Below are 16,589 nucleotides of genomic sequence, written 5' to 3'. Positions count from 1 at the left end.
TTAGACAGCCTTCTGACCCACACTCAGATGTGTCTGGATGTTAAGTGTGATCTGAGAAAGGAAGAATGTGAGTGTTTACAAAAGAAAGAAAAAAAAACTGATAGTCACAACTGAATAAAGTTAAAAGCCGCTGTAATGTAATCTTCACCTGGCCTGCGTAGCCGAAACACTTTGTAGGAAACCATTTTCTGTTGAGATACGTCAGGAATGGATAACCAGTCTGAATCTTGGCAGTCATCTTCAAATGTGCAACTGAGGAGGAGAACATTATGTTTTAACTAAGTTCATAATTGTTTGTTGAAGGTGTCACCTGCAGATGTTGTTCCTGACCTTTTTTAGTGCCGCACCAGACGCAGTACGGATCCTGTGCAGACCAACAGTCCTGCACATTTGTGGATGTGCTGCACTTGACGGCAGGTACACGCTTCATCTAGAACAAAACACAAACACTTTGAAAGTATGGAATACATAAGGCATCGTAAATTCAAAATCCTTTAGTGTTCACACGGTCTAAAACAAGTATGTTTATACATGTACAATGGACCCACCTGGTTTCTAAATGGCAGGTACACGTGTTTAAGATCTACTTGATCCAGATGCATTTTGGGGAACACTTTGTGTGGCCGTCAGTGGCCCTGTAGGGCACCCTGGGACAGGTGGTGTGATAGTTCTTGTCCACAGCAAGCTGACAACAACAATAACAATGTAGCTTTGTTATGTTTGCGTGTTTCAGTTTGAGCTGCAAGGCAAAGCTGTACTGGAGAGAAAGGCTTATCAAAATACGGAAAAAAACAACCACTGAAATTGTGATTTTGAAAGGTCACCAGCTTACCTACACACAATGAGCTTCAGCCTAGCTAACTAAATCAATTTAGCTTTTTCCAGCCACTGAAATTATTTCTATCTATGAGAAAATTATGCTGCTTCTGGAACGTACTCACCATCTGTATTTGCAAGTTCTATAAAAAAAGAATGTACATCTAACTAGATCTGTATGCAGTGTGAAAGCCACGATATTTCCTGCCACAGGTCCTGTGGTGACTTTGCAGAAGCATTGCTTAAAAAAGCTCAAAACCCCTACAAGTACAAATTAATAACTGGAATGGTGGCTATTTAAATAAAATAGTTATAGAAGCATCTTTAAGCATCTTTGATTTATTTTAAATGATCTGTATAATATGTAAAGAGTAGCTATCACTGCAACACAGTTACTTTGAAACAAAATGTTTTATTGAATGATTGATTTCCATTAATGAATAGAATACATATCCCGTAAGTGTTTTTTATACACACCTTAATGAGCTGCCCATCTCCTGTCCCAATGAAGAAAACCATCCAGGCCTTGTGTCTCACTGCCAGCACAGAGGTCATGGACTTCTGCCTGAAGAGCACCGCCTTGGGCTTCAGAGTCTTTGGCTGAGAGACAAAGAAATATTACTTTGAAACCAAAACTGTATTTATGGAATTCAAAAGAAAAAAAAAAAAAATTTAACCAAAAGGTACTGAGAGCACTTCATGTTCAAATGTCACTGTTCAAAGCTTAATTGGATAAAGATCTAATAGAATTATTATTTGTGTGCAGCTGTCTCCTTCTACAACAGTAAGTAAAATTGAAACCATTAAATCTATTTAACCCTCACATTAGTTGACCTCTCATGTCTCCCAGACATTAAAACATTCAGGATCGTGCAGTGCTATACTTTTACTTTGTAAGAAGCAGAGCTGGGTGACATGGAGAAAATTAAATATCAAAATATACAAAGTTGAGAAAGTTACATCACTTTACTGTAATGAAGCCTTTAAAACCAGGAAAAGACAACACTTGTGTCATAAGATATCCAAAATTTAAGACATATCTAGTCTCATATCTTGATATAATATTGATATGTTGCCCAGCCCTAAGAAGTCTACACAACTTTGGTAAGGAATATCTGCCTCTATATTTTGACATTATAGGAATCTTTGAGTTTCTGTTCCAACACACCATCTGTAAATAAGGCACCAATAACTGGTTTTAATCAATGCAGCACTGGTGACAATCAATATTTAATTTGAGTACAGTAAAGTGTAGTCTTATTACTTTTTTCTTCAACTCCATACAGATTTTGTCATAACTTTATAACTTATTAGAACTTTACAGATCAAAATCAGGACCAACCGGCAGTCTTATCCTGTCAGTGCTGCAGACACTGCAGAAGTCTGGATCTTCATCAGTGTCTCCGGTGAGAGGAGGGCTGATGTCAAACAGTAGCAGCTCTGTGTCGGTGGGTCCTCCGTCCACACTGAACACGCCGCTCCAGAGCACCGGCGGCCCGCCCGGGATCACGGAGGAGGCGAGGAGTCTGCTGCCTCTCCCCCCATCAGAGATGCTGAGGGTCGCTCCCCGCAGCGACCTGAGAGTCTGCGCTTTGTCTGTTTTGCCCTCGAGCCAAATGAGACGGACTCTGTTGCTTGTGTCACTTGAGGGCAGGTTAGAGAAAAGATAAATGGTTAAACTGATCTGAAATCCATCCACAAACTCCGCATTGCCTGGAGGACAACGTTTGATCACATCGATAGAGAACTCGCTAATTTCGGAAAATATAGTTCCGTATTGCTTGTGATTCGTATTACGAAGTTGTACCGCTTCTGATTCCGTGGAGCAGCTGCTCTTTGTGGATTTGACTTCGTATTGCTGTATGGCAGTCAGAATGTAAGTCTCGGTAGTTGTCTCCTCCACATTCACCAGGAAGCCGATGGATGCGCTGCTCCGCCTTGGGGATCCAACCTGGATGTTCTCCATATACTGCACATTTGAAATGTTCTTCAGGTCCAGCACCTCGCAGTAACCGCACTCGATCACACCGCAGCTGATCAGAGTTTCAGTCTCAACAAAAGGCAATAACATGTTGACGCTGAAAGTCGCGTTCCGCTCATCCGTCTCAGAAACCCGGGAAAACTGCGCATCCATCTGACACCCGCCCTTCAGGATTCCTCTCTGAGTCAGACTCTGGACCAGAGTCAGGTCGTGGCTCAGCTGGTACAGAGTCTCCGCTGTAGCGATGTAAACCGTGTTGGTGGCCACAGCGAAGTGGCGGAGGTCTCCATCAAAAGTGAAGCCTCCATTCTCCTCCAGGCACCGAGCCTCTTCTCCCCAGAGAATGAACAACAGAGCCGGCAGCACGATCATCTTCTTGTAGTGATGACAGCAAAATGCTCACACATAGACGGTCTTCATGGCACTCCGCTCTCCTCCACGGGGTCGCTGGTGTCGTGCGTAAAAGCGCAGCGCGCGTCTGTCGAAAAGAGAAGTGCTTGAAAAGTAGCAGGGAGCGCGCAGCAACCGAAAATAAATTTGAGATATGATTTTGCAACATTACTGTTTCACCCAGCTGTATTTGTCCCACTTTGCCACGTTTTCCAAACAGTCTATCCAGTTTTAGTCTAACCATAGAAGCCTTTTGATTGCTGTGATGCGAGTTCCAGACGATGACAGCCTTTCATCACATGATATCTACCTCAAGAACCAAAAGCCGAGGCAACACACCAATGCTTATCAGCAAAGGGAGTTCTGAATGGTAGACCTAACCATAATTTACATGGCACATTTGATTCTCAGCATCTACAGGTCATTTAACACCCCCGCTTTAGCAGAGTGACAGTAGGCTAGAGTATGATTCAGTGTCGGTTACACAGAATTATCAGGTAACCATTTTAGACGTAAATATGCAACTTTCCGCATGTTGAAGCTACATTACATCAAAGAGTATACCCAGTGTGTTCTGGGTGACATCAAGTGTCAGCTTTGGGAAGTTCTTTCTTCCAGTTGAATGTCAGTGACCAGTTGAATGCAAATAGATGTGACACTACTTGTTAGAATCACTGGTTACTACATTGCACGTCAGTGACGATAACCAGTGATTTAACAGATGGGACACAACAAATGTTTTGTTTACTACTGACTCATAGAAATGAGACTGTCCTACATCACAAAAATGGGACAAGAAGAATGGACTCTTGCTTTTGCACAATATGACCAAAGAAACGAGAAATCAGTCATATCAGAGAGAAACAATTTGTTTCACCAACAATCAGCCTTAACATACGTTTTGGACTTCGTGTTATAAGCTGCTGCTTGAGGATGGTAGGTAGTGTGAGTGGGAAGAAAGGATCAGCATGCAGGCGTTGATTTTCCAGATGAATAAAGGGTAAGGAAAAGCTTGGATTATGCCTCTTGAGGAGCATAGCATAATTGTGATAAATATTTTTGGTACAAGTACAATTGCGTCGGCTACCATCTAACTCTAAATCAGGTGGGATTGGTCCCACCTGGGTCACTAATTCTATAGTTGCTCCCTGATTGGCCACAGACAGCAGGTGACAGTGTACGTTTGTCTACTGTGGAGGTTTTTTTCCCTCACTAATTGCTTGCAGATAAACTTAATGAAATTATGCGTTTGTCCTTTTGTGGCCGGTCTGAATACTTTTGGGGGGGGGGTAACACTTTAGTTATACAGACAGTTTATATTTTTACCTACTGGTACCTTATCCTATACTGTCGTTATTTTTACGTAACAGGTTACCTAAACTGTAGGCTAATTATTTTTTACCTACTGGGTAGGGTACATATAGCCTACTGTAATTATTTTTTTTACCTGGGTATAGGCCTACTGTAGTAATTTTGACCTACTGGGTACCTACACTGTAGTTATTTTTTTACCTACTGAGTACCTAGGCCTACTGTACTTATTTTTTTACCTACTGGGTACCTATAATAATATTACAGGGTAAATGCACTAAGCAATGTTCTGGACATTTAGGAGGAAGTTGGAGATAAATTATACTGCAGTTTTTATGTCACTAATCTATATTATATTAGGCTAAGTTTACAAGGTAGGTTACAGTACGACCATAACACTGAGCAAACATCTGGACACCCAGCCCACCTTCTACTGCTAGATGACTATCCCCGCCCACAAACGACCTGCTGATCTTTTTTTCTTCTCACAACTTTACATTTGTTTTGTGGTCAAATAACTTTGAGCGTGTTGAACGATGTTGTAACCTTATGTTACCCACCAAGCATTAGCTAACGTTACTTTTCAACCAGCACATATTACTGTGTTGAAAGTGGCATATAATAAATTATACAAACTGATGCCTTGTGGCAAAAAGCAGTATTATGGTTGAGTATTTCTGTGACATTGTATGATTTACAATTACTCTCCAACCTATCATCTGGGTTCCCGTGTTTTGACGGGAAGTTAACAGTAACTAGAGGGTGAAAGGTTATGATGCCACTGACCAGCGAATTAAAGGAAACGTCCGTGTCAAAAATAAAATAACAGATTTCTCTGGGTTTAAAATTTGGTAGAAAAATTTGGGATAGTGTTAGAACACAACTCAAAAAAATATAACATAGGTATTGTTGTTTTTAGACATTTTAATGCAGAAATGTTACATATTGTACCTTTAAGGAGGGGGGTTTAGTTTTAGAGTGAGGAATCAGGTAATTATGGTGAAAACAAGAGCCAATCAGTGGTGAAGAAAGGGGAGGAAAGGAAGTGAGGTACAGGAAGTGAGGAAAGCCAGTGCCAAAATAAAATGGGGATCTTTAGTACAATAGGGACTAAATAAAGAGTCTTAAGAAAAAGACCTACGAGAACAAACATAAAAAACAACAGATTATCTAAGTATGCTGGACTGTACCAAAGGTCATCTAATGTTACATCACTCTCAAGTCTCAAGTAAATATCAAGTTACAGCAAGTAGTAAAAAAAAGAAAAACAAAAAAAAAAAAAAAAAAAACAAGGTTATGTACCTGACTCTGTTATGGTATGTACAAGGTTATGTACGACAGTGATTTCCTGGAGTCTTGTCATCACCTCAAGGTTGCAAAAGAAGACAGTTAAGTCACATTAAATCTGTTTCCCAAATCAGTTTGTTTTAAATCAAGTTCAGGCTGGATATTAATATTTTGTATTCATCTCTTGGAGTAAGTTTCCAACATCTAAGGTAAAATCCGGAAATAAAGATGCTAACATTTAAGGAAAAAAAACACAGGTACAATTTAACAATAACTGAGAAGAGGGCCTAATGGAAATATAATTAACATAAAAAGAAGTAAGGGGACTTTGTGGACTAGACTCTAGAGGTTTAAGACGCTGACCAGTTTAATGTATATGTAATGTCCCCAGTTTGAGTCTCTCGAATATACTCAATACCTAAAAAATGCAAAAGTACCCTTTAATTACCCAAGTAAAAGACCCTAAACCCTGGTTTCTATGCCAGGACACACATTTGAATAATAATAATAATAATAATAATAATAATAATAATAATAATTATTGTTTATAAATATTATTATAGAACTGAGATACTGTAAAAGCCAAATACTACTACACCTGAGTTAAATATTAAAGGGGTTATAATATATTATAAAAGCGCGGAAGCCCTGCCTGTATAGTTAAGGTTGCTTCTCACTACATCATTTTGAGGTTGCTTCCCTCTACATCATTTTGGGACCAAAGATTGAACTTTACCCGGTAGAATAAAAAGTGTAATGTCTATTTTGAAAATGGAGTAGCAAAACATTCATAAGGTTTGGCGGATGGTCCCAGCTTGTTGGCTTTAGCAGTGAGCTTCCTTTGCCATAGACAGAGAGCCACCAATACTGAAAGACAAACACAATTACGGTTTTAATATATTTTTTTTTTTTTTTTTTTTTAAAGTTACAATTTTTCTTCTTCTTCTGTTTAAAAGGTGCAGTAGTTAAGGCCAGTTACACACTGGCTGCGTGGCGTTTGCGTGGCATTTCTGTTGCGTGTCAGCTGCGTGGATTTTTCTGTCTTTACACACCAGAAACGTGTCTGACGCGGTGCTGCTGCTACTAGTCTTGTCTGGACACATGTATGTTTCCCATTGATAAAATGAAATACCACGTTAAATATAAATATATACTGATCTGATTACAGCAAAGACAACGTCGGCAGTATTGATGGCAAAATAGGCTACAGAATATTTCGTTCTGTATCGACAGGTACAATATTAGAAAATCGATTTTCTTTTTAAATTACATTTATATCTGCATTTATGTCAAAACCTAGAGACTTTCAAACATCGTAGTCATTTATTAATATGCATTTGTGTCTAAATGACATATAAACATCTTTTCCTATTCTATTTTGCCTGGAAACGCTTCCAACACGCTTGCGTGTCGCGGGAAAAATAGGCGTTGGTTTTATTTCTAGCAGGCAGCGGCGTGGGCGTGGCCTCGAACGACACCTGAGACGTGCGTGTCACGCAGGCAGTGTGTAAGCTCTAACCTGTTATTAAACGCCCACCTTGCCCTTAACCGCCTACACTTTCTGTCATATGTCAAAAATCCACCGCTCCCTGTTCAGATGCACCAGTCAGGGCCGGGGGGGTGGGTGGGTGTCTAACTGCATGTCAATCACTGCTCATGCACACGCATTCATTCTCCCTTGTGGGGGGAGGGGCTTAGGAGACCGTTTTGGGCTTTAGCAGAAAGGAGGGAGGAACTGAAAAGTTGTTGATGTAAAAACTTTTTGGCTAAGTCCTGGATCTTTGCAATCCTACCTACAGCACCTTTAAATGTCAGACAAATGGCATTTAATCCATAAAATGGCAACAAAAAGGGAAATGTCTGAAGTTTGACCTAGATGGGTTTTAAGGCCACCACCAGTGATTTTGGATTGAACCCGCAAAGGTGGATATTTTGGATTCATATTCAATATGTTGAGCATTTTTCTCGGTGAGATGATCTACGTATATCCTGTTCCCTTATGGCTCCAGTCTTGTTCTAGTTGTGTGTTGCCAGCTCTTGTTTTGACAACTCTTCTCTGCAGACTTTCTGCCTCAGCCCGTTGGCTTTACTTGCAGAAACAGACTCTTGTCACATTGCTTCCCGTTATTAGCTATGGAGTAAAGACTGTTTCTACTCTTTCTGCTTTAAAGTCCTCCTTCCAGCACTACACATATCAGTCAGGGTGAAAAAGCTTCTCAGTTTGTAATTTTTTACCACTAAGGGGTGCCTAAATTCTATTGAAAGTGGTAGAAAACCAGCATCGAACATACACAATCCTCATCAAAAATTGTTACAATAATTCAAGTTGAGGTTTTCACATAAACAGCCGGAGTCGAACTGATGCAATAAACGCAGCCTTCATCATATATTTATCACAGTATACATCACTTTATCAGTCAAGCCTACTTAGTGTACTTACCTGACATAATACAGGGTATCAGCAGAAAACGCAGTATCGTAAGGACCCGATGTACTAAAGATGGAGGTCCGAGTGTAACGGTCTTGTCACCATACCTTATCTGGAAAACAATACCGTCACAGCTATTAGAAAAGGAATTTTACACTGGGACAGCTCATGAGAGCAGATATTCACTATGTGTATAATTACTACTTTGAGGTAAACATCACAATTTGAAAGTCATTGCGGGGAAACTAATATACTTCTGAGGACTTTGCTGTGATATACTGTAATCTGGTGCTGTGACCCACCTTTATTCTGTCTACAATCACAATAACGTTTCTGTTGTATTTCTGTATAATGGAAATTGGTGCAGTTTGAATGAAAGATTTACTTTTAAGTGCTGAAACGTAGCATCAGGTGTCCTTTTAATCTCACAGATGAAAAAGTCAGTCTCATTACTGGTTGCTTTGGTTTCCATGATGCAGGGGTGTTGTTTTTCTTCCTCAACGCCCCACACCTCTAACTCTGCTACGGTCATCTCCAGTTTGTCTGCCTTTTTCTGAAAACCCAAACAAACACTGTCCTTTTATGAATTCATGTCCTATATTTGTCCATGTGTGCTAAAAATATGCATTACCTGTATGATGATGTGCACATCGTCCCCTGTCCTTGTGGATGTGAAGCTAGTGAACTCAGGCTCTGGATAGTAGGTCATTGGTAGGCAGGCCAAGGTTTCATTGGCTACTTTCAGAAACACAGTGCTAGTAGAAATATCTTTTTCAGCTGCAGGTGTGTCATAGGTGAGACTCTGCAATGAATAAAAAAAATCTGAACTTCTGTGTTTGTGTAATATATCTCTGTATATGGCATAACATGACATGGTTAAGATGGGGACATGGTAAACTAAGCAATGTAATGTGACATGGCAATTATACAGCATAATTCAATATAACAATGTGACACTGGTTGATGTAAAACAACAACATATGCTAATACAACATAAGACATTAATAGGATGCCAAATAAGATAAAATATTAGATGATAACATAACATACTGCAGCCTAACAAAAAGAACATGTCATAGCATGATGTGACAGGTAATGTAACTGGACGTAAAATTTGACTTAATTCACTCTGCAAGTTTTTGCATGTGTATTGAAGCTTGTGACTACAATATGTAATGTATTATACTTGATGTAGTGTTAAATGACATAATGCTAAAGATTACATTTGATGTGACATAATATACTATAATTTGGCATGCTGTGATAACATGACAATGTACTGTAATGCAGCACGACATGATTTGACATGACATCATTAATATAAGACAAATATATACATTGTGGCATATACAGACCAACCTGATGGTTCCTGTTCTTAGGAGGTCTGACTTCCTGCGGGGCGTGGCTGTGCGTGACCCCTTCCACAAACTCCAGGTGGGATCCCATGAGAGTGATATTCCTCTTCCCACTACAGGACACAGAGCAGCAGCCAATCAGAAAATGACTTATTTAATACAGATTCAATACCAAAGAAAAGGTTTTTTTTCTTTTTTTACCATGACAGCCTGATATGATGGTAAAAACACATCTGTGACTACCACCTTTATATAAGGGGTTACCTGTCCTACATATGAGAATTTAAGTTTAAATCTCTCATTGTGGTCCCTGGAAGCTTCAGTGTTCACTACAACTTACAATATGATTGGACTAAAATATGCTGAAAATGTAATAGAACAACATTAAAAAGAAGTGTAGATAACACAGAGGAAAGGTTGGAATGTGCTCAAAAACATTAAGATCATCACTCAAATGTTGAGATATTCTGCCTTAGATCCAAAGTGTTCAACTTGCTGAAAGACAAACCAACAGCCATTCCAAACCAATACACACTGCTGACTAGCACCCTAGTTCCTTTAAACATTTTGCATCAAAACCACCAGAAAAATTAAGAGAGCACAATAGAAATATGTGTAGGCTTACTGGTGGTTGTAAGTGACAAACTTAAAGTTTACTGAAATTAGTACATTGAGGTAAAAGCTCTGTGGTTCTTAATTTAAAATTGATCGCCTCTTTATGTTAACATAATGGTGACAAATTAATGCCTATGGTCCTGGGATTATTAAATTTTGTATATGTATCTTCCAGCTACATGTACATAAATTGTTTTTGCATGTTAAAGTGATGGTTCGGAGTAATTTCACCCTAGGGTCCTTTGCACCATGACCTCGAGCCAAACACCCCCCCAGAAGCTTTTTTCACCTGGGTCTAACATTGGGAGAGTTAGCGTAGAGTAGCGTTATCAGCTGAATAGCTTAGCGCAGGGGCTAATGGATCCAGTGATGTATCTCGTAAATGACCCCACTAATAATGCCCGAAAAGATACCAAACTTCTACACTAGTACAAATAGGTTATGGACTCATAAAACGATGGATTGGAAAGCTTGAAAGTACACCAGAAGTTTATGAACACTTGCCTGCTCTCTTCTGCTCTCTATTGTTGTTGTTGTTGTTGTTGTTGCTGCTGCTGCTACCTGCAGTTAGATGAGTGCTTAGGGCCGTCTACAAATTACTACACCGAAAAGAGATACAACAAAAATATTTATTAATTTAATGATTAAATAAGGTAATGTCTCCAAACTTACCTCAATAATTAATTGTCTCCTGCTAGTTATACTACAGCACTTACTTAAAAAAAAAAGTTAAATTAAAAATATTTTTGTTGCATCTTTTCGGTTTTTGTAATTTGTAGACGGACTAAGCACCTCGTCGCCCCGCAGCAACAACAACAGCAGAGATCAGAAGCCAGCAGGCAAGTGTTCATAAACTTCTGGTGTACTTACAAACTTTACAATCCATCGTTTTATGATTCATAACCTATATGTAGTACGTTGGCTATCATTTCGGGCATTGAATTAGTGGTGAAATACATGGATCCATTACCCGCCAGCTACCCTAAGCTATTCAGCTTAATACTCTAACGCCCTCAATGTTAGACCCGGTGAAAAGCTTTTGGAGGTGTTTGGCTCGAGGTCATGTTGCAAAGGACTAAGTAACTCAATCATCACTAACAGCAATGGTGTTAAAGACGTTTTAGAACAAAAGGCATACGTGACATCTTCAGTTGCCACAACTAAAAGAGGGAGGGTCTTATTGTTAAAGACATCGTTTTAAGGAAGTATCTGTCTTTCCGCAAGAGATGCCCCCCAACCTGTAACCGTTTACTCACTTACCGACATTGTTTCTTAGAATAAGTAACTGAGTAACTCAGTCAATTCACATTTTTATTGCCTTTTATAGAAAGAGACAAGAACAATAGTGATCTCTCTCTCCAAGTAAAAACGGGAGAGATAACAAATGAGTGGGAAAAAAGAATAAATTAAATAAGAAATATACATACACAGGGTAAACATTGGTCTAACTCGTCTCCATACCTTTCACATATCATCACACCAGTAGTACAAATGAGTATTCTACCAATATCATACAATACCAGTCATCTCTCACACATCTTAGTAGTGACTTATACAGACATTAAAATCATTTAGTCAAATTCCCCCCCATTAAGTATGCAATATTGCATTCATGTAGAGGCCCCATATTTTCCAAAATACCTCCTGTCTGTTGTTCAAGTTAAAAATCAATTGTTCATAGCTGGCCATTTTGGTCATTTCTCCACACCATTCTTTAAAAGGGATGATGTGTTTTGTTTTCCAATGTCTTAGTACAATTTCACAACCTGTGGTGAGGGCCAGTCTGCACCATAGAGTCTGTTGAACTGACAGGTCCACCCTTGCTGGTATTATGCCTAATATACAAAGTGCCGGGTTCTGTATCAAGTCTGCTCATTGTAGTTTGCTAATGAATGTTATAATATCTTCCCATAAGTTTGTCATCATTTGACATTGATATAACCTATGCATCAATGTGCCTCTGCTTCTTTCGCATCTCCAGCATATATCTGAATCCAATAATTTTAGTCTCACCATCTTACAGGGAGTCCAGTAACCTCTATGAATGATCCTATAAGTAATCAATCAAGTCCGACCTTCCCTTGACGTCTTATACCAGGACCCCACAACTTCCTGCCACGTCTCATCAGCTATCCCAACCTCCAAATCCTCCTCCCATGCTCTCTTGAGGCCACTGAGCCTCAGTGGATGAGCCTGTCGCATAAGACCATAAAATCTAGATGCGCTGCCCCCAACCAGCTGTCCGCCCTGAAATATTTCCTGTATCGCAGTATAAGATGTTAGGGGAAATTATTTTTGTATAGACATTATACAGCTTCTCAGCTGAAGATATTTCCAAAACTCTTTCTTAGGAATGTTATATGTAGTCATTATCTTTTCAAATGTCATGAACACATCATCTTTGAACACATCTTAAACTGTGCCTCGTACCCCTATAGAGGGGAAAACTTAAGGATTTCTTCCCGTTTGTTAATACTGAGGCCCTAGGATTGTAATACAGCAGTTTGACCCAATTTATAAATGGGGTGCCCAATACAAACTTGTGTAACGCCTGAAATAAATACCCCCATTCTACTCTATCGAACGCTTTTTCAGCGTCGAGAGAAAAAGCTACCTTAGGTTCAGCACTATTCCTTTTCTGCCATACCAAGTGTAAGACTCAGTCAATTCTATTGAAATTAGTGACAAAGCACTGGGGACATATCCCATAATAGCCTACCTACATTTTCACTGCCCTTTTTGGGTGTCTTTTAGTGTTGACAATGCTTTTTAGAGCATTCGTAAAAAGCACTATATTATATACTATATTCGCCAAAGTATCAAATAAGAATATCAACTAAAATAACTTTATGATAACCATGATGTAGACCATTGTGTTTATCTTTTAAGACCACATTTCCCATCAACCCATGTGTGCGTTATAATGCATCACTATTGAAAGGGGCTGCAGATTCAGAAGCTGATCCCAGTGATGGTCTGTTTGTTCATAATCATTATTCTACTGTTTCAATAATGATTAGGTTGGGATTTATTGATAGCTGATTGAAGCTTTTCTTGTTCCATCTCCAAAAAAACTCAGCACTCTTTTTAATATTTTTGCACTCCTCCACTCAGCACTCAGTAAACTTTTTTATATTTAGAATAATGAATAATGTGAGAAAGAAATCGTCATGATAAATAGTTATTGTTAACAGCATTGCCAAAAGGCTAAAGTAGTCACATCTTATACATCATACCTGATCCAGGTGCTGCTTGGTACAATGTGGGTGCAGGATGGGGATGACCGGTAGGTGATTGTAGCATTGCCATGGCAACTACCGTCTGGGAGGAGAACACATACTTTGACCACGCCTTTATTATCGGCACTGGGAATGTGGAACGTCAGTTTCACACCAGTGTTGTTCCACACAGGAGATCTGAGAAAATACAGTGGCACACAGACAGACAGAGAGAAATCAGTTAGGCTGCGGTGAAAATTACGTTTCATGTTTCTGAAACTGTGTATTTTTTTATCTGATGATCATAAATGACCTGTAACAACAAATGAGACAGAAACAGTGAAAGGAACACTATTTTTATATAGCTTTTATTAATGCCTTTGCCCAGGTCAGATTTTTCCTGCGATATCACAAAATGATTTACGGCAGGTAGACGGCGCTACAGTAACACATTCTGACGGGCCACAGATTTTGGCGTAACACCAGAAAAGCCTGTGTTAGTGAGTATGCAGGTAAAAGGTAGCAGGAGATTTCTTTATATAGGCCTAATTGTATTTTAATTTCAGAAGTTATCTGCTGTAGTTATGGCTGATACTGGGGCAGGACCATCACAGGAAAAAAAAGGAAATTAAACAAAGAACAACTAAAAGGAAAGTAAAAGACAACGGGCGAAACCCCGAGTCAACCTAGATCTGTCGGCCTTTCAACAGATGGAGACGATTATCGGATTGTAGATGATTCAAAACCCACCCCAAATTGGCCCTCAGGTATGTAATATGTCTATTTTATTCATAAAATATAGTGGTACTCATAAGCTTATGAACTCATGCTAAATTTGACTAAAAAGAGGAATAAAAAAAAAAAAAATCATTATTTAGCCAACCTTTAAGGACACCAATTTTCTTTGTGAATGAATAATGTATCGTAAATAAATAAATGTTCTTCCTTAAAATACAGAGGGCATAAGTAAGTACACCCCTATGTTAAATTCCCATAGAGCCAGGCAGATTTGTATTTTTAAAGACCAGTTATTTAATGGATCCAGGATACTATGCATCCTGATAAAGTTCCCTTGGCCTTTGGAATTAAAATAGCCTCACATCATCACATACCCTTCACCATACCTAGAGATTGGCATGGGGTACTTTCCATAAAATCATCTCTCAATGCAAATCAAACCAGCTATTAGGCTAACTGAAATAAAACTGAAATAAAACCATGCCAAACCATCCCCCCTTCCATTTAGCGCATACGTGTTATTCCTTGTAGTCAGTGTTTGTGTTGGCCTACTATTATTATCTTTTCCCTTGTCCCCTTGTAGTTGTGTAAAGCGTCCTTGAGTTTCATGAAATGCGCTATATGAATCTAAGTTATTATAAAGTTGGTTGCTACAACAAACTCTTAGTGCTTTGGCTCGTGACACAGTAACAGTGACACCCGGTTTAGCTCACAATACATCCAGGCTAAGTTACCGTTTACCACACTTGAAATGCAACAATGCATCTGTAACATATTCTCTTATTGTAAATGAATGATTTTCTGCTTGAGCAAAACATTCATCGCGACTATATGACCTCTCGGTAACTCTAACTCAGTTATATACAGTAGGCAATACAGCACCGTAAAGAAAAGACCTTTACGACAGCAGGAGTGGTAAAAACAACACTTTTGTCCACTTTTTGGGGCCGCTGGAATCAACACAAACTGAAAAGTTAATATAGCTATTTTTACGTCAATGGAAAACGTCAAGTGGTGTGAAAGAGAATTCATAGGGAATTATGGGAAAACTGTGGTGCAAGCAGAATCCAACTGCACTTACACTCGGTTACGTAATTATGCGACCGTGGATGTAATTGACATAGATCTGCTGTGGTGTTCCCAAAGTGGATAACAAAAAGTAGTCTCATTCAGATGAAGACCAACTTTTTTGGAGGGAACATAACAATAAAATAAGCAGACCCTATGGATCAGCAAATCAGAACCTCATTGATTGCCTGTGGAACACAATCAGCTTTTACATCATAAATCCAGCCTCTGGCTTTAGGAAATAAGATTGACTGAAAATCTTTTAGGAATTGGGAATTCCTAATGAGTGGCATAATAGGATTGTACTATGAAATGTAAATTTAAACAACCTCTAAATTGACTCACTCTTGTGGAGTGCAGTCCATGTCTGCTTGGATCCTCACTCTGGTCACATCACTGAGGTTAGAACCAGACAGCACTGCATGGTTTCTGCCGTAGAAAGACACCACACTGGGAGCGATGGAGGAGATCTCTGGTCTCTGACAGTAAAACACACACAAAGATATCCAGTTTGAATGCATTATCTTCGACTGATGTTTTAATCTCTACTGAATGTGACTAAGGTGAGAATCAGAGGGAAAATGTGTTTGAGAATTAAGGATTAGACTCACAGAAAAGTTCATCCCTGACTCCATCTTTTGGCAAACACTGTCCTGCAGGAGGAAGTTAGGAGAAGAAATGAAGCATGACATTCACTTTGAAGGTTCTATTAACAGTTGATTCAGGACCTGTTTCAGCTAACGTTAGCTTAGCTAAAAAAAGCTGGAAATAATAAGTAAGAAATCAGCTTGCTTTGGGTATATTCCAACAACTATAATAGAGTCGTATGTGTTGGATGTTCAGAAATAGCAAATGTAACATTTTGGTTTAACAAGCAGTTAGCTTAACTAATTACTGATCAGCAATATCATATATGATATATATATAATATGTCTCCCCCTGTCCTCGTAGTGAAGGTGACATCTTTGCAAAGTGTCTAAACTCTGAACAACTTTGAGCAGACAGTAATGTGTTGAGTGAGTTAGTGACTAGCTTGCTAACATTAGCTAACGAGACACAACATGTAAATACGAGTTTTGGTGGTGGAAGGCATTTCTTTTTCTAACTTTTGATGGAAGCTAGCAGTTTGTTTCCCCTTTGTTCTAAGATCAGACAAGTGAATCGTTGTATGAATGAAGCAATACATTGGAATCATAATTAATAAAAAATATAATTACATTCCCCACTCCTTGATTTGCCCAGGAACAGCCTTTTTCGGCCCAGCTACATCCGGCACCCGGCAACACTGCCGACACCTGTAAGAAAACAAATATTAGAAACTATTATTACTGTAAACACTCAAATATAAATCATAATGACTTAACACAAAGACCACAAGATAG

General features: G+C 39.0%; 2 protein-coding genes across 2 annotated transcripts; both read right to left on the bottom strand.

Moving 5' to 3' along the window:
- Positions 1-5,827, bottom strand: LOC120553751 (plexin-C1-like). The gene is made up of 6 exons (XM_039792448.1): positions 5,801-5,827; positions 2,159-3,275; positions 1,294-1,416; positions 647-685; positions 311-430; positions 1-51 (listed from the first exon to the last, which is right to left on the bottom strand). The coding sequence occupies exons 2-6, from the start codon at positions 3,167-3,169 to the stop codon at positions 1-3; spliced, it is 1,344 nt and encodes a 447-aa protein (XP_039648382.1). The 5' UTR covers positions 3,170-3,275; positions 5,801-5,827.
- A 718-nt stretch (positions 5,828-6,545) lies between these two features.
- On the bottom strand, positions 6,546-16,458 carry LOC120553750 (plexin-C1-like). Its single transcript, XM_039792447.1, has 9 exons — positions 16,425-16,458; positions 15,819-15,860; positions 15,553-15,686; positions 13,420-13,599; positions 9,573-9,681; positions 8,845-9,015; positions 8,599-8,766; positions 8,226-8,325; positions 6,546-6,652 (listed from the first exon to the last, which is right to left on the bottom strand). Exons 2-9 carry the CDS (start codon positions 15,840-15,842, stop codon positions 6,546-6,548), a joined length of 993 nt encoding a protein of 330 aa, XP_039648381.1. The 5' UTR covers positions 15,843-15,860; positions 16,425-16,458.
- Between the last annotated feature and the right edge of the window lie 131 nt (positions 16,459-16,589).

The sequence above is a fragment of the Perca fluviatilis genome, chromosome 23, assembly GCF_010015445.1.
Source record: "Perca fluviatilis chromosome 23, GENO_Pfluv_1.0, whole genome shotgun sequence".
NCBI lineage: Eukaryota > Metazoa > Chordata > Actinopteri > Perciformes > Percidae > Perca > Perca fluviatilis.
Note: the sequence above shows the minus strand (reverse complement) of the source record. Positions and strands in the feature narration are given on the sequence as shown.

Excerpts from the sequence above, each read along its gene's own strand:
- LOC120553751 (XM_039792448.1), bottom strand. The coding sequence starts at position 3,169 with ATGATCGTGCTGCCGGCTCTGTTGTTCATTCTCTGGGGAGAAGAGGCT. Across the intron at positions 431-646 it reads ATCACACCACCTGTCCCAGG|ATGAAGCGTGTACCTGCCGT; the intron begins GTGCCCTACAGG and ends GTTTTGTTCTAG. Across the intron at positions 52-310 it reads GTCAGGAACAACATCTGCAG|ATCACACTTAACATCCAGAC; the intron begins GTGACACCTTCA and ends TTCCTTTCTCAG.
- LOC120553750 (XM_039792447.1), bottom strand. The coding sequence starts at position 15,842 with ATGGAGTCAGGGATGAACTTTTCT. Across the intron at positions 9,682-13,419 it reads CCAAGCAGCACCTGGATCAG|TGGGAAGAGGAATATCACTC; the intron begins GTATGATGTATA and ends TGTGTCCTGTAG. Across the intron at positions 8,767-8,844 it reads ATGTGCACATCATCATACAG|AAAAAGGCAGACAAACTGGA; the intron begins GTAATGCATATT and ends TTGGGTTTTCAG.